Below are 21956 nucleotides of genomic sequence, written 5' to 3'. Positions count from 1 at the left end.
ATTTTTTTGTGAGACTGAACACTTACATGTGCACTTACCGCGTATCAAACTTGGAATCAAATAGGGGTGTGCATGGGTCGGGTTGAGGGGATTTTTTGACCCAACCCACCATGATAGGTCAAAAAAAATTCAACCCAACCCAACCTATCACATAAGTTCAACCCAACCCAACCCAACCCACATGGGTTGGGTTGGGGCGGGTTGAACCCATGGGTTGAACAATTTTTTTATTACTATTATTATTAAATTGAGCAAAAAAAAAATCTATCACACTTACCATCTGAGTTAATAAACAAAATATACATTAATATATAAACTAATATTCCAATTTAGTTGTAAACAAAATATGTTTAAGTATCCAACTGAATTAATAAACAAAATATAAATGAACTAGTATCCTAATTCACTTATAAACAAAATATACATGAGTTCCTAACTTAGTTATAAACAAAATATATCTAAAATTAAAATTTTTTTTATTAATTATATAATATATTTAAATATATATTAAAAGAACTAATAATATTTTATATTATATATGATAGTAGGAACTGAAGAAGTGCTCTATAGCTGGTTTTTTTTTTTAAATTTATTAAATATATAATATATTTTAAAAATAAATTAAAATATGTGTGGGTCAGGTCGGGTTTGGCAGGTTTGTAATTTTATGACCTAAACCCAACCCGACCCGCTATAAAAAGAAATTTTGTAACCCAACCCAACCCACCAAGCCCTAAAAACCGACCCAATCTGGTGGGTTGGGTTGGGTCGGGTCGGGTTTGGTTTGGCGGGTTTTCTGCATACCCCTAGAATCAAATAAGGTGATACTTATCTTAAAATTTATCCAAAGTTGAACCTGGGTGAAGTTCTATGAAGTTAGTACAATCTATTACAGAATGATAATACAATATGTTAGATCTTGTTCTAACCTCACAAACACTTGAAATTCGAGTAAAACAAAAATTGAAATCTACTAGAATTTGATATAAAAAATTTTAAATAAGAATTTTATTTTAATCTAATGAAACCCTAGTACAATGCATATTTGTAAGGACTCTATAGGGTGCATGACAAACTTCCTTGAAAATAAAATTTATAAAGATATCCTCAAATTTCCAAATTTTTTGTTGTGAGACTAATAAATTAATTAAATAAAATAAGCTAAGACAAAAGAACTAAATTTAAATGCGAAAGTAAGTGAAAGGATAACAAAATTTGGATTACACACAAGTGGACAAAGTTTTTCTTCAACCCACTACATTATAACTTAGAAAACTTTCAATGTGTATTTTTTGTCACATGACCTAGCTAATTCATAATCATGTGACATAATTAAAATATTTAATTAGTCACATAATTCAATACATGTAAATGGTCTTACAAACCATCACGTAATAGGTTTGAGAAAGATTTTGTCTTGCACCATTTGCTTCAATTCATGATTATCTTTTTGAGTGCAATGTAATCTATTGGACATAGTTTTGAATACGAATGCTAACCGTGAGAAGGAAGACAAGAAATAAGAAAAAGAACAAGAGAGAGGAATTGGAACAAGTCAAGTGGAGCAACTTGTGCGTTACAAAAGCTCCAGCCACTAAGTGTCCAAGTCCAGCTCAAGGTAGATGGAGACAGATATAGAAAAAAAAAATGAAGGGATTTTGTTTCTGCCTCAAAACTTTCACTATCGCAATAGATAATAAATTAGAGGAATTAGATTATATATGTTATTGGCCAAGCTCTAAGCAGTGACCTCAATGGAAGTGGGACATAGACATAATCAATCCACCAAACTCGATGATTGATATGGCTTGCTATATAATTTGGAGAAATGATACGTGCACAACATTTTCACAATATTTTTACAACAAATTTGATGTGGGAAGTTGTTACAAGTTGTTATTGATGGGGTAGAAAAGTAATTTTAGTGGTAGTTTCAAATTAGAACCAATAACAACTAATCAACTATAATTTATTATAAAAATGTTGTGAAAATATTGTGGACATAACATCTCTTAAATTGCTAGGAAAAATTTTATTGGTACCGATGTTGCAGCCAAAAAGTTGGGAAAAGCCTATTCATATAATGACACATCATAAACAACTAAAATTTTTTTTTTTCCAAATCTTTTATAATAATGTTTAGTGGTTCTCTTTTGCTGCTTAGATGACTTACTTTTATGATTGTGCATTCGTCCTTTCCCTAAAACTAAGCTAACAAAGCTTCTGATGAGCAGCGACCTCATTGGTTAGGACACAATAGAAATATATATATATATATATATATATATTTATATATATATCTCGGAAGATCGGGATGCTGAAATATACGTCACTACTTTGATTGAATCAGTGCTAGTCATGTTTAAGTAACAACAATGAGATTGATTTTTTTTTTTTTTTTTTTTTTTGGGAAAATGTGAACATGTGCAATGAACTTGATCAACAACTAATTCTCTTTTATATTTATAAAAATTCCATTGCAGGGTTAATTTAATTGGTTGAGGACCATACTTAATTGAAGGGATCGAATCTCCCATTTCCTCTCTTCTTCGAATCAAAACTCTAACATGGCTTAATTTTTGCGATTGTGCTTTTCCTAAACTTAAGCTAGATAAAATTTTTATTCTATAAATAATTATTTAGTATTTCGAGAGTAATATTGCTTTATCCTATCTTTTACATAATATTGAGATTCATTAATTAAATTCCTGGTATTTTATAAAAATATAAAGAAGAAAAATAAAATAATCTAAAGAGACAAAATGAAAACTAGAGAAAGAAAATAAATAAACAATTCAGTTTGATGACCTACATTTACATGGAAAAACTTTTAATGGCTAAATCTTTATTATTAAGCACTAAGTGTTTTAATGAATTTTTAGGAGATCAAACTCTAAACTACTAGATTACAAGAATATTTGCAATATTGGACCATGACTCGAATTTCTTTATTTGCACATCAAGCAAGCCTGTATTATGTTTTGTTTTTATTTTATTTTATTTTATTTTTTTATAAACTTTGACACTCAATAGGATTGGATATAATTTCTTTGAGTGCAAAATAAGTAAGGTTGGAGTTGGACTTGAGCTCAAATACCCCAGCAAGGCATCTTTTATTACGGATGCTAAGAAAATGTTTAGGTTACAATATTGCAACCAAAACGTTTGTGAAAAGCCTTAATGTACAATGACATGCAATTAACTAATTTCTTCCCGAATCTTAATAAAATAGTGGTTCTCTTTTCCTGTTAAGACGGCTTTAATGTTTGTGATTATGCTTTCCCTGAACTTAAGCTTATAGAAATAATAGAAAAAAAGAAAGAAAAGAAAATGCGGTATTTGAAAATAGGAAACAAAGAATCCGAGGAAATATAAAGAACTAAGGCCATTTTCATGGTTGAGAATTTTGACATGGACACCCTCAGGCCTCACCCTCTTTGCTCAACTTGCTAATGTCATAGTCACTAGTGAAGAAAGTACTGGACCCGCCATTAGCCTGATGGGGATGATCATCACAAACCGCCATATACTTTTTCCCAACTTTTATTTGTTTGGTATTTGGCTGAACCTCACTTCAAAGTCGTAGTCCACCAGTTTTTAGTTCACAAAGTAGAGCAAAAACCAAGGATTTTCATTAAAAATGTGACCACAATTTATCATCAAGACAATCAAAACGTTTCGTCTAGTATGCATTTTGTTCACAACTTGTGTGTGATTCAGCGGAATTTCCCATTTTTTTTTTTTTTTTTCATAATAGAGAATTTAGGTTCAAATTCTTCTAGATGGTTTGTTGTATGTAAAATAAAAAAAAAAAAAAAAAAAAAAAAAAAAAAAAAAAAACCTTGCTCACACATTTGTCCCAACCAATCAACTCTACCCAACTTGTCAAGACTCAAGAGTAGTTTCATAGTTTAGTAGTATAGTCTATTCATTTTATTAGGAGAATTAATAGGAATTGAATCTAACTCCCATCATTTTTTTTTTTAGAGAGTTTCAATCTATGATGTTTACTCCTAATGATAGCTCCTTATCATCAAACTAAGACACCAATCAGTTTTTGGTATAGGCAGGAATTGAACCCCAAATTTCTTATACAATTAACAGAAACTTTATTAGTTAGGCTAACTGGAACCCACTACCCCTCATCATTAAAACTATCTAATTATTAAAAACAAAAGTTATACCCAACCTTTTTCAAAATTATTGTTAATTGTGTCATTCCCGAGACTAAAATTATTGTTGTATACCATTTTCTAAATAACAATTGTAAAATTGTAATTTTCAATTATGTTTTATTGGCTTTAATTCCGTATTAAATTTGATGGTAATTCTTTAATCATTTCCCTGTATATTTGTGAGATTCAATGTAAGGATAAAGTGTGAGAAATTGGTGAAGAACAGGTTAACTCACAACTTGCTCACGACTGGCTTGTGAGTGAACAACCCGCAAAAGGGTACGTGAGAAGCATATGCTAAAAGCTGAAGATTTAAGTGCCAGAAGGCATCTTGTGACTCATCTCATGACTTGGCCAACTCGTGAGATGATCCACGAGATGCACTACTAGCTTGTTTTAGTGTGCTTTCCTCATTTCTTTACTCACACTATAAAAGCTCACATTACCCATGAAATTGTAAGGAGAATTTCACAGAGAAAACCCTAGAAATCTATTTGAAACTTAGAGATTGTACACCCACAATCATTTACACATTTCTCTTAGTTTTCCTCTACTCTTACCTTTCTAATTACATATCCTTGAGAGTAATTAACCCCAACACATACATCACTCAATTCGAGTGTTGTGAGTTGTTTTGGTGCCTATGGGAAGTATTGGATGAAGTCATTCGTTGGTGGATGCAATTGGAGCTAATTGTGGGATCTAGATAACTAGTGAAGACATGACTCAGTGAAGTCCGTTGGAAGTTGGAATTTTGAGGGTTTAAGTATAGTGGATGGATTAGACTTGGATGATCTTTTTGATATCCTTGTATTCTAATTTTATTTAATAGTGGATCATTTCGACTTGGAAGGCTGAAGAGAGGTTTTTACACTAAGTACTTCAGTTTTCCTCTTCGATAACACATCGGGGTGTTATCTTGTATTTGCATCTCTCTTCCCTTACTCCTTGTGCTTTATAATTACTTGTTGATTATGTATGCCCATGCACTAGGCAGTAGTCTTGGTTAATTGCGCATTAATTACTCTTATTCCTCAATTAGTTGAGTAGATTAAAAGCAATTTAGCTATAATTTAAAGATGGGGGTTTAAACAAGTTTTAGTGGTTTTACTCTATTGAGCTTTCAACAATATATTGATTGTATTTAAATAACTTATTTTTATTTACTTAATTTAAAAAAAAAAAAAAAAGTAAATTGTGCAAAGTATAATTATACGTTGAAAAAAAAAAAAAAAAAGATTTCAAAACATTGCATATGGGAAGAGCCAAAAACAAATTGACATTTAAAGCTAAAATAAGCAGATTTGGATTTAAAACATTTTTCCAACATTTTAAAAATATTTTTACAACAAATCACAGGTGGTTAATTGTTATTGGTTTAAATTTGAAATTAACACTAAGATTACTTTTTTGCCCAAACAATAACAACCAGTAATAATTTGCCACTTAAGATTTGTTGTAAAAATGTTGTAAACTTATCATTTCTCTTTTTCCAAATATAATTTACATCCAAATAAAGCCTCAACTAGCTAGCTGTTTTGAAGGGGGGCATGAGTGCATGCTCATGCTGGGCTTAAAGGTCACGTTACAACCTCCATTCCAACTAAATGATAGCAACCCTCGACTTTTTTTTCGACTTTGACGTGAGCAACCGAGCACAGAGCAAATTTCTTTTTTCTAACGAAGCCCTTTTATACCATGTTCTAAATTGGAAATTTTTTAACCAAAAAAAAGAAAGAAGAAAAAATTAACTAAAATTTGTCTTCTTCTTCTTCTTCTTCTCCCTCTTGGCACTGATCGATGTGTGTATAATATTCAGGGCAGTGTCAATTTTGCAAGTGGGGCAAATTTCGATTGGCTTCGGAACCATGCGCAATGAAATAATTTATTCATGTACAACAACACTATCGGTGTTGATCGTGACAACATGTGCTTTGTTGAATTATTGAGATCAATCCAAATTGGTTTTCTAGAAGATTGGAATATGCATCTATAATCTGTTATTTCGAGGTTTAATCAACGATATAATTTGCGATAAGAAAAATAAGTACTGCATAGAAATTTTTAAAAAATACTAATTATTAAAAAATATATATTTATTTCTATATAAAATGGATTCATAAATTTCATTACCTTATTATTGAATCCAAGACCAACATCGAATTATTTTTTGTTAAAGGTCTATTATATCATGAACTTTTGTTTACACAAATTTTTAAAACTTAATTGGTAATTTCTTTTTATTGTTGAACAAGAGATTTGGGCTTGAATCTCCTTGATATAAAAATTAAATTGATGCTTTAGTTTGATGGCAAAGAATAATTATCATGAAGTGAATATTAAAAATTAAAATCTTATCTTTATATAAAGAATTTTTAATGATGACTAGATTAGAGTATAACTAGGTTTTGGAGTATTTAACTCTATGCTCCATCTATAAATTGTAGTATGTCATGTGTTTGATTTTTTTTTTTTTCTATTTTAAACTTTGGTTAGTTTATAGGAGGAAAAAAAATATTTGACAAATTGTGATTGGTAGAACATAAAGTAAAACACTAGAGTAGCACAAATGATTTTTTTTTTCTTTTTAATATTCACATTAGATACAATTTTTTTTCCCACCTTGAGTGTTCCGTCTTATGCTTCGCCAACTACAACATGCCCTCTTCTTCTTCTTCTTCTTCTTCTTCTTTTTTTTTTTTTTTTTTTTTTTTTTTTTTTTTATTTTAAATTTTGGTTACTTTATAAGAAAAAAAAAATGGATAAAGGATTTTTATTAGTTGGATACCTGTCTATTTCATTCTTAAGAATTATGAGAAATTATTTTTTCACCTGCTCTCTTCTTTCTTTCCTTTTTTTTTTTTTTTTTTTTTTTTTTTTTTTTTTTCTATCTATAATATATAATTTATAATCTATGATATATATGAAACCAATGATGTTTGACTCTTGATCGATCTTATAATCTTGTGCCATATAAGCTATAAAGATTCATAATTTTACACGTCATTATTCTAATATATATTTTTAAATTCATAGTCATTATTCTAATATATATCTTTAAATTCATTTTAACTTATGTCCTATATTTAAAATTTCAATTAAAATCTGGTCTCATCATATATATATTTAAAATGGTAGAATATATAGTTTCATTAGTAAACACAATCATATACTAATGCATAACTCCATATTAATAATTACCATTAATTATCAAATATTATATTTAGACAAAAAGTTAAAAAGATAAAGAATGATATTTTGTTAAACTCTTCTTGCATTGCATAATTTACTTAACAAAATTAAGCTTATGGATACAATAAAATCTTACAACATTTTCATAACAAACTTTTTTTAGAGTTGTGGTGGGTCCCAATGTAATATATATTTTCCATGTAAATGTTTTAGATATCACAATTTTACATATCATTACAGTAATACATATTTTTTATTTGATTTTAAGTTATATTCTATATTTGATATGTATATTTAAAACATTTATTAGAATATTGCCATATCATATTTTTGAATGGTAGAACAAGTTGTTCCATATACAAACAAAATTATAGTAAATGCCTATAGATAATTATTATAATTATCAAATTTCATATTTACAAAAAATTAAAGAGATTAAAAAAATCATATTTTATTCAATTTTTTCTATGCATTGCATGGGTTACCAACTATTTGAGAGAATTTTTAATGCCATCTCTCTCTTGGAAGAAAAAAATAAATCTCACACACAAATAATAATAATAATAATAATGAAAATGCAAGTTACACCTTTTTAAATTTGGTCAATTGTCATTTTAATCCAAGTTTCATTTTTATCATTTTGGTTTGTAAGTTCGCATTTGCTATTATCATTAGTCATTCCATCCCCGAACCATATTAACTAGTAAAAACTAGAGTTTTAATAATAAAAATCTATCAAAATTTCTTTTTATAAAAAATACACTATTAATATTTGATCCTATAAGCTCACATTTGCTGTTAAAAAATACACTATTAATATTTCAATTCTATTAATTTTTAATTTTATCATTTTGTTCCTATAAGCTCACATTTGCTTGTACCTTTTGTCATTCTTAATGACCATTTTTTCTAACAGAATTTGAGGAAGGGCTAATGGTGACAATATATATGAACTTATCGTATCAAAATAATAAAAATGAAACTTACAATTTCAAAATAATAATTGAATAGGTGTTTATTTTTTACCTAATAATAATAATGATAATGATAATGATAATGAAACGCCAATTAGTGTTTTTGTGGTATCCAGTTGCCTTACCTTTTGGAGAACTGAAAGGTTCAAGCTTTTTGGGCCCCTAGCTCTATAAAGAGATTGTCCTTAAAGCCTATAGCACGGTCTTTAAAGAGTACAGAAATTTACAAGCATTTTTACGGCTTGAAGTTAGGGATGCCTCCAATCCATAAATGAAAATGGTTCACACTTAACAGTTAACACTGTAGAAAAAAGAAAAGGAAAAAAAAGGAAAAAATAGAGAGAGAGAGAGAGAGAGAGAGAGAGAGAGAGAGAGAGAGAGGAGTATTTAAGACTGTGTGTTCAGTCTGTCATGTTTCTAGAGCCTAGAGGCGATAAAACCAGAGTGCCAAAACGTAGGCTAAATGTGAATGGCATAGGACTATCGGATTAGGAGCCACAGCAGCAAATACTATGCAGTTTTCGTGAAAACTCAACATAGCATTCAAACAATCTCTCTCAACATTAGACACAGAATAGTATCAATGAGTAGTAAATTAAAACATCTTGGATCACGCTCCTGTTTGGTGGCTTTCACGTTTACCACATATGAAAGCAAAGAAAGAGACAGCGTTCAGGCTTTACCCCTGCTATCATTGTCCTTTTCTAGGACTGCTGCCCCATTGTTTGCTCTTCATTGCATGCATGCCCTGAAAGCTAACCAAAGCAAACCTCTCTCTCTCTCTCTCTCTCTCTCTTTTTGATGCACCCTTCAATTCCCATGCAGTTCTTCAATTTTTTTTTTTTTTTTTGAAATGTGCAATCTTCAATTACATGAGAACAAACATGTTCTTCAAATCAATGCCTAATGATAAAGCAACAATTTCGGCTGGTAAAATTTTTAGCTGTTTTACTTACATGCCCAAAAGAGAGTAAATTTAGTACCAAGTACCAGTCGAAACTTGACACTAAAATACTATTAAGTAGAAAGGTAAATGGAAAATGAATAAAACAAACAAAGGGTTAAAAAATTACGTACCTCATAACTTTTTTGTCTGTTTTAGCACAAAATTTTATCAAGTTCAGAGAAGAGTGCACTAAGTAGTGGTCCATGCACATGCTGCAACTTTAATTTTACCACCACGAAAACAATGTGCTTAAAGTTACAAAGAAAAAAACACATATATGCGCACATATAATATTGGTTTATATATGATCCTTCTTTAATTATGATATTGTGTAATATATATATATATATATATGTATATATATATTTATATCTATCCTTTTACTCCCAAGGTTAAAGATAGAGAGTATGCTCAAAGCATTTACAGCTTTCGATTTTATATTGCATCGAAAAATCAATTCAGTCTGCTATATCACTGTCGTGTCAAGTTGTTGAGTTGACTCTGTGTGCACGCGCATAGATATTTACTTTCTTTTTTCGTCTGTATGTGTGTATGTATTTGCAAATTTCGCTTTCAAAAAACGTTAGGGAAGAAAAGTTGAAATTAATATCATTTATGTTGTAGTCACCTTGATTTTAGTCTAAATGCCAACCATTCAATTTCTGCCTCAATTTAAAGCTTGAGCTGTGCTACGCTGAAAAATACAAAAAGGACTAACTTTTTTTTTTGAGAAGGATAACTTTAATAGCCTTTAAGAGCACATTTCATAATTGAGTTGCGTACCTGGCTACTTTTTTCTGTTTTGCTCATCAATTTCTTACTTGGTCTACTTGCTAAGATGTCAAAGAAGCTACACATAAATTTCTCCTCAATAAAACCATGTATATATCCATAGTTGGCCAAGGTCTACATCTCGTAGCTAGGTAGCAGCTTGTCATTGTAATGGAAGTATGGAACTGAAAAAGAAACTATTAAAACAATTGCGTCTAGAAATTAGTTACCATTGTTATGTCAAGGTATATATGTATAATAATGGGTTCTTAAAAGGCAGAACTTGGACTGGACAGGGAGCGAGGAGTGGGGTAAAAATTTGGCCATTTTGGATGTCATCATCAACATGGATGAATGCAAGAAAACCAATTTCACAGAAAAGAAAACAAGAACAAGAAGAAAAAAAAAACGAAGGAAATTTGGCATAGTAGAAATGTGGTCCATAAATTAATTCCAAAACATTGAACTGCAATTGGCTTTATTAAAATGCTGTTCAACACTGGAGTGACACCAAATAAAGACGAACTAAATGAAGAGGTAAATAAGTGAAATTTATATGACAAAAGATCATTGTGGTTGAGTGGTATTATATGGTTCTTTTCATGGGAGAAATTAGTGTTTTAGACCCCTTGGTTGATTTTAATCAGAATTTAATCAATTTAATTATTATACATTCAATTCAATTTGGTTGATTAGCACAATTCAATCACGGCACCAAATAAACAAGTACAAAAATAAATAACATAGGTACATGGTGACAAAGCAAACTAAACGTACGAAAATAAATAATTACATAGTGACGAAGCAGAAAACTTACACATCCACCAAAAAAAAATACTACTACGGGGATTAATGGTAACCCCAAAAAGAATTTTATTAAATATAATTGAAGTTCACATCTAAATCATACCTATGATCGTCGACTTTACTGCATAGAAAACTTACTAATGTGACCTCACTATTAGCTCCAAGCTGCTTGAATTCTTCCATTTTGAAATTCTTCCTTGAACTACATTTATAATTCCAAGGACCACTTTAAAGATTTCTTCCCCGTTGTGAACATGCAAGGATTGACTACTGTGGCTTCAACTTTGATCACAAATTATAACACTATCTTCACATCCACTTCGATCTGTGTACTCCCAATATGTGGTGAAAAGAGGTTCCAGGTTCTCCTATGATGTGCACAACTATATGCTTTAAAAACCTCAGATTCAATAAACTAATAAGTGTTTCTATATATTTAAACATGTCCGAAGTGGTAGAGTTGGAAATTTATCTTTTGGGTGCAAATGAAAATATAATGAATAAGTAATTATTTTTAAAATTATGTTCCTAGTTCCTATTATATATAGCAATATAAACGAGTACTTTAAATCCTTTCAAAAAAGAAAAAAGAAAAAAAGAATACTTTAAAACAATTTAAAATGTAGGTTTAGTGCTTTATAAAAATATTTATTAAATTTAATAAATTGTGTATATATTGACAAAAAAATTGATATTTCTAACTTATATTTTAATAAATAAATAAAAATTAGATACTAGATATGTGCATAAATTTTAAAAAATAAAATAAAATAAAAGCTAAGTGTCTTTTATTAAATTACAAGACATAAAATGTATGAACAAAACCTTTGTTTGTTTTCCCATTATCACTTGAGTTTTTTTTTTTTTTTGATAATTATCACTTGAGATTATTGTTAGGATAAATGTGTTCATTATAATTTTATGAATGCCCAATTAATTCAAGTAATTGGTAGTATATACAACTTATCACTAATGATACTGTGACTCTATTTAAATAAAAATAATCTGTTTATACTCAGTTCTTATATAAATTATATATTTAAAAATAGTTTTATTTATAGATATTTAAAAATTGTAACTAGGATTTAGGATGTTCCAGGTCTAAGACTATATATATATATATATATATAGATTATACTTATTTAAGGATTCTTTAAATAGATACATATTTAAGATTTTTTTTGGGGGGGGGGGGGGGGGTGTGGAAGAGGGGGGATAGTTGCACCCTGGCCCTATTGATCCTCTGCTATTGCACGTAGGATTACAATTATTTCCTACATACCAACAGACATAAATAACGTGAATTAAAATCCCCAATCAAGCAAACCCCAATTAAGGGTGTGTTGAGAGGTTTATCTTGATTGATTGAGACTTGATTGAAGGTGAGTTCAAAAACCGTAGACTTCCTTCTCCTTATCTTGAGTTGATTCTTGATACTTAATCATGTATAGTGTTTTGACAATTACAACTCATCAAGATGCATGTCATGAAATTTACCAATACTCTAAACCTAAATATTTAGAATTGAATCCACTCTCCACTCATAAATAATTTTTATAAAAAAAAAATGGAGAAAAAAAATAAAGATTGATTGAATGCTAGCATGAATACATATAAATAATACTATTTTCAATCGCTTTTTATTATAATAATTATTATAAAATGGGTTTTAAGGCTGAATATCACTATGACTACCAAATGTATTTATCATTCATGTGACATATGCAACGCGTTTTTTTTTTTTTTTTTTTTTGAGAAACCGTATGCAACGCATTAAGTGGCTTGAATTGAAAGCTTATGGTTTCGGTCTCAATATATAATGAGGTCACTATAGCTTTCTTAATATATAAGTGATAATCTTTCCCTTTATCTTTAAAAAAAAAAAAAAATGGTGATTCTTTTTGCTTTCATGATTTCTAATACCTTATCCTACCTTTTGTCTCAATTTTATAGTGCTTGCACTTTATGAATAAGATTCAAGGTTTATATTCTTAATGTACACTTCAGAAAAGACTTCTAGCGTAGTTCGAGCTTCGCCATTTCTTGTAAGAAAAAAAAAAGTAAAAACAGAATAAAAAAGAAATGCTTGCATTTTCATTCCACTAGGCCACAAGAGCACAATGCAACAATGCCTAGAATAGAAAGGAATGCCTTTTTCTTTAACATTTTATTTTTCCTCATAAAAAAAAAAAAAGAAAAAGAAAAAGATTTCCAGGTGTCTTAACAGAAACACTTGGGCGGCTTACTATCAATTTTTCCATGGAAAAGAATGGCAAGGAATTCAATGAAAAAGACTGTAGGCCTCTCATGTAGCGTGCTGGAGAGAGAGAGAGGCCCATCTAAAAGGAATTGTGGTCACTTTAATCTTCTCACAACAACTCACAATATCTATGGCAATGTTCCAACTTGTGTAATCAATTGAGAGAGTTGCAGTGTTGCACACCTTGTTGCTTCTTTAGAAGCAGATTGAAGGTTGCCTGCCCTTTTGTTCTCTTCGGTAAGATTTCAAAGGTTAAAAAGGCTATAAGTTATCCTCACATATGCTAGGCCATGAGTTTTTTTTTATATCACTATCAATAAGTCTACAGGCAAAGATAGAGTTAGGATTTCATCTTTGGGGATTAAAACATGAACCAAATTTCTTTTACCATTCTTGAATAAAAAAGATACTAAAATTCAAAACGAAAGTAATACATAAATATGCAAACTAACATAAATTTAATATTAACAAAATATAAATAACTGAAAAGGGGTAAAATATTTGTTTCTTTATACACTTTCATTCAATCATAAGTTGAAAATCAAAATGGAACTCATCATTTTTTTTTTTTAATCTTGAAAATTATCTATGATTGATTATGAACAAAATTTTATAATAATTTCCTTTCAATGTACAAAATTTAAGTATCTGTTAATTTTTTTTTTTTTTTAATTTTGTTGGAAAACCTATTTTTGATAGGATTCATGAGTTAAAATGTCATATATTATAATTTGAATTTCCCATAATTTCTAAATTATACATACATATATATATATATATATATATTATCTTTATCATATGTCCAAAATTGTTCTAACTAAAAAATAAATAATTAGTGTTACCAGGTAAAAAGTTCAACAAGAAAAATTCAAACATACAAAAATGTTAGGTTGAATTTAATCAACCATCTTATTGGCTTTATTCTGTGCCGAATTTGCTTGTATTTCAGCATTTGGTAACCCTGTTTTTAGGTGGGTTTGTTGTAAGGGTAGTGAGTGAGATAGAGTGTTGATTGCTCAAGAGTATGCAAGAAAACAGAGACTCGCGGGTGACTCCGCCAGATGCAGCACACGTGCCAAGTATGCCAGAAGGTGAACAGTCATGCTAGCTGGAGCACTATAGGACAAAACAGGACAACTGGCCATACAGTTATCTCATGACTGGGTCTCGCGACTCAGACAAGTCGCGAGGCTAAGTCGCGAGCCACTCCTATTTTGAAAAACTTGACGTTTCACATTCTCCTCTCACCTCAGTATAAATACCTCTTATACCCACAAATGAAAGAGAGCTTTCAGAGAGAATTTTGAGAGAGAAACTCTAGAGTAAAACAAGATTGATTCACCTACAATCTATACATTAAAGTCTCTTCAAATTCCTCAACTCTCTTCCTCTCCATTGTAAAACCCTTGAGAGGCATTTTACCAAAACCTTGTTCTCACCATATTCATCACTGTGAGAGGGCTATTTGGTGTTCTGGGAAGCAGTTAGAAAGGAACCAATCTACATTGGTTGATGCTATGGTCTAGTAGCGGAATCCGGGAAGCTAGAAAAGAAAAAGGTTCGGCGCAACCTCGTTGGAGCAAGAAGCTTGGAGGGTCTATTGCTGTCCATGTATCCCAACTACATTTTCTAGTGGATTGTTTACCGCTTGGAGGGCGGCAGAGAGGTTTTAAGCCGAGGGCTTCGGTTTCCTCTTCGATAACACATCGCGTGTTGTCTTTGTGTTTGCATATTCCTTCCCTTTTATCTTTGCCTTTTATTATTTGCTGTGGGTTGTGATTTTAATTTGGCTTAGATAGTTTTTCCAATTCTATATTATAGCTTATGTTCATTTTCCACACACTAGTTGTTTAACATAAAACTTGAATTGATTATTTTGTAAATTGGGGGTCTAAACATTCAAGGGTGTTTATACACATATTTGAACTTTCAACAAAAAAAAGTTCCTAGCTACTTAGCCTTATTCACTCAATATTATGTTTTATAATATGCCAATATTCTTCTGACATATGACCAAGTGAAAAAAACAAATGAATTGTTTAGGTAGAACTAGACAGCAACAAGACAACTCCTAACTCTCAAAGTCCCAAAATTTCACCTTTATGTCTCAAATAATAAATATCTAAAATTTCATTTGAAATAAAATAAAAATAAAAAGTGAAATACTATAGTAATTTGATTTTTTTTTTAAGTAAAAAGAATAAAAATACACAAAATGTCAATTTGTTTTTGTTAAGTTTTAGACTAGGTTGATGATTACATTTGTCACTAATCACGCAAATCAATCACAAGGAGACAATAGTATGCTAATGAAGTGGAAAATGGATAAAGAACACTCCAAAGTAAAAAAATCCATTATGTGGGAAACCTTCCCAATAGAGCAAATTCACTGTGATAAAAGAAGTTTTACAATGAAGGAAAAACAATTTCCTAAATTCTACTGCTTCAAATCTTACATTAAAAAAAAAAAAAAAAACATTTTATTGTTTCAAAGTTTCTAAACTATTCAATCATACAAATTGCCTTCATAGATGACACATCCATAATTACAATCGAAACTTCTAGCCAACTCTAAGAATCTCTTGGAGATTTCTTCACAGTAACAACTTGTGTAGTTGATGTCATTGATCACCGTATTGAAATCAAACTATTAATTTTAGTCTCATGGGATAACTAAATAGGTTTTTATTGATTTTTACTCTAGGGTACAACAACATTCTCTCAAGCTTTAGGAAAGTTGTGCAAATAAGTCCCCTTTATACTTGATAGCAACTAAGGTACGCAATCAAAGGCACAATGAACTTTCTAGAATTAAAACATGCCAGCCATGATCTTCGATCAATCGAGTAGCTATTGAAAGGCTGTCAAAATGTTAATCACTTGGAACTCAATCGAAGATTAGTTGAACATTGTCAGACTAGACCTCTTAAGCTATTTCATTTATTGTTGTGCAATTTCTTGATTCAATATTCAAAGACATATTACATACTCAATTTTGACATACAAGTCATGGAATTGGGCAACACTCGATTATGTCGTTAACAACATTTTTTTTAAAACGTTAAATAAAATAAATTGATACCAACAAGAAGTAAAAATTTGATATGTAAAAGAGGGTATTTTTTGGGAGGGACCACTAGCTACAAGAATGGCTTGGATGACTAGTTTAAATTTAACAATCTTTAAATAAGTTTTCAAACTTTTTTTTTTTTGGTAGGGGGGGGGGGGGGGTGAATATAATTTTTTACCCAAATTTAAAAATTAGCTCCTCCCTTGCCCATAGACACCACATATTAATAATGAATATTTCATTGAAAGTGGTGGACCTAGATAAGGTGAGTGGTAAGTCCATGTTAGAATGAGTGCGAAATTTTCAGTGAAAATTTCGGTTTGTGCTGGAAAATTATTATGAAATATTTGCAACTTACAAGCCCCCCGGCCGGGGGGGGGGGGGGGGGGGAGATTCTATTGAGGAACACAAAACTTCAAAATCAAATGAATTAATTTGCTAGTTATCCTTTCCATTCACAGGCTTCATTTTCTTTTTCTTCCTTGATAACTTTTGAGGAAATGATGACTGTGGGACCTAATAACATCTTTTTGGAAACACATTTTATCAAAGGAAAAGTGATTTTCCAAACGAAAGGATTAGAAGGTAAATCCCCGAGAGTGAGGAAACACTTCGATATATGATGTATCCCACCAGCCTCTAACCTCCTTAACACTGCTTCCCCAATAAAACCATCATGATACCTTTGGAGTTCACAAGCAGCGCTTTTAGATAGCTCTACTAATCTAATTAATTAGCTCCTTTATAAAACACAAAAAGTTTTAAAAACTATAGCATATATATATACATCTACCTCCAACCAATATATCCCTTGAAAGATTTTTCTATGACACAAATCTCTTTCGGAGAGTTCTTAAATTTGTTTTGTTTTGTTGTTGTTATTGTTTTTGCTTCTTCTTCTTCTTTTATTTTTTATTTTTTATTTTTTTGGCATGAATAGGAGAAATTTTTTCTTACAATATTTCTTTGTTAAAATGATTTATTGGGGAAGTTTTTGCTGATCAATTTATCTTGAAAATGAGATAAAAGAACAAAATAAACTAAGTACAATTATTTTTATCAGTAATAAGATAAGTGATTACAACACATTTGATTTGCAACAGCCAGTGAGCTTATCTTCATCAAAAGCAACATTACGTTCTTGATTCTTTTTTACATTGGGTATGGAAAACTTTCTTGGCCAAATGTTTTTGTCCTTTTTAAAATTTTTTTAAAAATGATAAAATAATACAGTAACTATAGGATACATGACGACAATAGTCTGAATTTACAAATAAACTCTATGTTCGGTAATCAAAATTTCAAATAGAGTTTATGATTTATTTTATAAATTGTGTGTGGGTTTTTTTTTTTTTTTTTTTTTTGAGGGAGTGTTTACTATAGTTGTACAATTATTCATACTAATAACCCAAATTGTGAATTACTTTGTTGTCTTTCAACCATTCCAATTTTGATTGTGAAAGGAAATAGCTCCCACGTACAGCCCCAAAACCCTAGTTCTCCATGTCTTTGTATATTTCCACATTGATCTGAATCTACCAAATTGAATCCAAAGTCCAGGCTCAAACCCTAAACTGTTCTGCCAACATCAAGTGACGGGAATATTTAGTCTTACTCATGACACATTGCTATTTTGGTTTTAGAGTCCAGTCAAATTTATGATATTGAGGTCAATTTTTACAGTAACATAACTAGTAGGCTTTCTTTCTTTTTTCTTTTTTCTTTTTTTTTGAGAATCATAACTAGTAGGCTGAGGTCACACATCTACCCTTTTTACAAGTTAAATTAGAAAAAAAGGATTATTATCAAATTTCGTAAATAGGAAGACTTAGTACAGCTGGTCCACATAAGTGATTGTAAAGAAAATTGATCTCCAAGAATAATTTGATGTAAACTAAGCCATGACTTGAAGGGAAGCCAAAAAAGAAAGTCAAAGCTTTAATTTGTGTGTATTTTCTAATTTAGGCCAGCCCACTTAAGCAACATAGTCTACTTCATAATTGGGAACTCATTGAATCCTTTTCTTTAGGGTTTGGGTGCTAATTCAGCCATTGTGTTAACAATTTTGATGTTCTTATATCCCTCTCATTTCACAATTTTTAGAAAATATGATATGTATGATTCTAGGGGTACAAAAATTGTAGTAAAAGAATGCTGAATAGTGTAGTTGGGGGAAGGATGTTTGTCCTTTCCTTTTTGTGAAATCACATATATAATATCTTAATGGTGGAACTATAAAAGTGTGCATATAGCATAGGAAAGAAACCAGAAAAGCTGTTAGCTATCATTATCAAAGCCTTCAAAAGGAGTGGGTGGAAGAGGTGGCCATTGAGAGTTACCTCTTTATCAACCATGACTCTAATCATAACTCATAATCAAATAATTCTGATTATAAGAAGTCATTAAAAAGACACAAACTGTGTTGTGTCAGTGTGTATAAATATAGACATGTAAGAGAGAGAGAGAGAGAGAGAGAGATAGAGAGAGAGAGAGCTGGGAATAAAAGAGTAGGGTTTAGAAAGTTAAAGAGAGATGAGTCTGGTCTGTGAATAGCTAGGTGTTGTAACATTTATGTCTTCTGGAGGCTGAGATGACCATAGATTCTTATCCCCAGCACTGACCAAAAACTGCTACCCTTTGCAGAAGCATCGACAACACTCGGTAGGCCAAAGGTACGATTCTTCTCTGTCATCTACTATTCCACCCATACTCTTCACCTTTCCTCTTCCTACTACTTCTATCTTCTCATATAATACCGACCAGTAAAACCAACTCTCTGATTTTCCTCAGTATCATCCCAAATTTCAAGTATACAATAATGTTTTCATATATTATTGATTTCTTATTCTCAGTTTTTCTTGAATTCTTTTCATAGTGGTTATTGAAAATTTTCTAATTTTCATTATTTTGAAGCATACTTGATGTCCACATGGAGAAAAGAAAACCCACCATTCTAGTTAGTTTATTTACTGTATCCTTTTACTCTCTGTAGTGACATAGATAGATGAGTTTTTAGTTATGAATTTATAAGAAAAAACCAAAAAAAATTAAATTTTGGGCTTTGTTTGTTTTTTCAGTGTGGGTTTTGTATTTACTTGACTTATTGGGGTGAGGAATCTGGAGATTACAATGGCAGGGGTTTTTTGGGATCAGCAGCAACAGTAGCTCCACTATCAGGTGACAGTTGCAGATAAAAGAGCAACAAGCAACAACAAGAGTAAAAGGGAACAAAGCAACAGTGTACTAGTACAAGAAACCTGCAAGAAATCGAAGAAAAAGTTGTTTTAAGAGCTAAATCAGAAGGCTAGGAATCTGGATTTCCAGAGGAATCAGCAGCACTTTCTGAGGCCTATCCGCCAAGTTACAACCCCAATACAACAACAACCTCAAGAACAAAACCTAGGCACCTACAACACCCACTACCAAAATCTCCAACTTGTCCAAAACCAACAACTACAACAACCTTATGGGGATGCCATAAATTCCAACCAAACAGAACCACAAGTTTTGGACCAAACCACAGACTATGCTAAACACAGACAAAAAATGGGCATGAAGAGCACCGGGGGAGAGATAGTCCAAGTCCAAGGAGGCCACATTGTCCGATCCACCGGCCGTAAAGACCGGCACAGCAAGGTCTACACCGCAAAAGGTCCCCGTGACCGTCGTGTCCGGCTCTCAGCCCACACTGCCATTCAATTCTATGATGTTCAAGACCGGTTAGGCTATGACCGGCCTAGCAAAGCCGTGGACTGGCTCATCAAGAAGGCTAAGTCTGCCATTGACAAGCTAGCTGAGCTACCACCATGGCATCCAACTGGTACTTCTACTGGGACTGCTGCAGAACCGGACCCAAATGCGGGCTCAGCAGAAATGACAATAGCAGAACAATCAGAGTCTTCTGGCTACAACTTTCAGCTCCATAGGCATTTGGGTGAGAACCCAGATGACAATTCAACCTTCATTCCTACATCTTTAGACTCTGAAACCATCACAGACACCATGAAATCATTGTTCCCAACAAGCTCAGCAAATTCCTCTATCAATTTCCAGAGCTACCCACCTGATTTAATTTCAAGAAACTCCAACCACCCCCAAGATCTTGGCCTATCCCTACACTCTTTCCAGGACCATTCAGCTCCAGCTGATCAGAACCTTTTTGTGGGCTCGGCTCCTATGGGATTCGATTCCAATTACCAGAGAATGGTAGCCTGGAATAACGACACAAGCGCAGAGAACAGAGGCGGGTTCGTGTTCAACTCTCAAGCATTGTCACAACAAGCATTGCTAGGCCAAGGCTCAGCATTTTCACAGAGGGGACCCCTTCAGTCCAGTTTTGCGCATTCAGTTCGCGCATGGGATCATGATCTTTCCATTGCCTCAACAGATCACCAGAAATCACAGCCAATTCACCACTCTTCCATCTTCGGAAGCCGCTTCACTACCGATGGTTTAACGGGGTTTTGCATTCCTGCAAGAATTCAGGGTGAGGAGGAGCAGAGTGCCAATAGGCCTTCCTCTGATTCTCCCAATTCCCACCATTGATTCAACAAAGAACTCAACTTTTTCCCCCCACCATTCGGTACTGTACTGTACTGTACTTAACTTCCCGTCATTCCAAAATCCTTGCTTGTTTCTTCTTCTGCTTGTTCTTCTTATGGTGTTAGTTCTGTTTGCTTTCACGGAAAATGTATCAACAAAAATATTTAATTTTTTGCCTGAACTTTTTTATTGTTTACTTTTTTGCTGTTCGTTTCCTAGACAGAAATGTGCCAATAATGGGCGGCATTGAAGAGAAAATAGTACGGTTCTCAGAGGCATTTATGAGAAAGTATTTTCCATTGAGACTGGCAGAGTGAATTCAAGTGTCTCTCAAATTATGCATTTTGTTTTGGGGTTTTCCAGGATTTTGAAGATTCTACTGATGGATAGTCAAATTCAAAAAAGGAAGAGAACCAAGAAGAGATTCCAGTCAATTCAATGGTCTACTGTGGGAAGAAATTTACCTGGTTGGATTTAACACTTTGTTTTTTCTATGATTAATTTCATTTCCAGAGTCATTTTATATTGGATGCTCTATTGTTTATTAAGTGAGTTGTTTTGCTCATGTTTGTTTAATGGTTGCTTAATTTGTTCAAGTAATATGACTCTTCGAGCTGGATTCTGATCTAATAGTCCATGTCGCCCTTGTTTTTGTTAAAAATACAAGTAGAATACTGTTAATTTATTCCACATTTAATATTTTATTTATTAATTATATTGTTAATTATGTGAAAAACAAAAACTCTAGTCTAGGTCCATTCTTGGTAAACTGCGCTAATTAAAAAACTCTATTCAGAAAAACTGTTTTGGGACATGCTTTAATTTTTTACCACAAAAAATACAGTAGCTATTATTTTATATATTTCTGTGCATGCTTTACAGTATTTAAACGAGAAAAAATATATATTTTCTTTTGCATCCACAGAAGAATACATTTTCTATTTTTTGCTTTGTTTTCTGTATCCAAAGTACAACTGTAATGTAACAGTTTCATGAGTCAGCTAATTTCTTGAACCTTGGCCTTTTATTATTACATTATGTTGGCGTGCATACTATTTTGTCTACATATAGAGGCAGGGACTCAGATCGAGTTATTCATGGTCTAATTGTTTGTTAATGTTACAAGTGTTTGTTGATGTTAGAACACTTAAGGATTAACATTTATAAATCTTTCTATTATATTTTACCTTCTTTTTGTTCTTAACTTGCATGCTAACTT

The 21956-nt window shown here is 31.7% G+C and overlaps 1 protein-coding gene across 3 annotated transcripts; it reads left to right on the top strand.

The window, feature by feature from the left end:
• The first annotated feature begins 18492 nt into the window (after positions 1 to 18492).
• LOC126695659 (transcription factor TCP4-like) lies at positions 18493 to 21367 on the top strand. Of its 3 annotated transcripts, none has more exons than XM_050392488.1 (3): positions 18493 to 18867; positions 19273 to 20777; positions 21101 to 21367. In XM_050392488.1, the coding sequence occupies exon 2, from the start codon at positions 19742 to 19744 to the stop codon at positions 20738 to 20740; it is 999 nt and encodes a 332-aa protein (XP_050248445.1). In that variant the 5' UTR covers positions 18493 to 18867; positions 19273 to 19741; the 3' UTR covers positions 20741 to 20777; positions 21101 to 21367. The 3 variants fall into 3 exon arrangements, with proteins under 3 accessions (XP_050248445.1, XP_050248444.1, XP_050248446.1); XM_050392487.1 differs by having other exon boundaries at positions 20957 to 21367; XM_050392489.1 differs by having other exon boundaries at positions 18494 to 18867; positions 19332 to 21367.
• Positions 21368 to 21956: the final 589 nt, after the last annotated feature.

This window comes from Quercus robur, chromosome 8 (genome assembly GCF_932294415.1).
Source record: "Quercus robur chromosome 8, dhQueRobu3.1, whole genome shotgun sequence".
NCBI lineage: Eukaryota > Viridiplantae > Streptophyta > Magnoliopsida > Fagales > Fagaceae > Quercus > Quercus robur.
Note: the sequence above shows the minus strand (reverse complement) of the source record. Positions and strands in the feature narration are given on the sequence as shown.

Coding starts and splice junctions, on each gene's coding strand:
- LOC126695659 (XM_050392488.1), top strand. CDS start 19,742: ATGGGCATGAAGAGCACCGGGGGAGAGATAGTCCAAGTCCAAGGAGGC.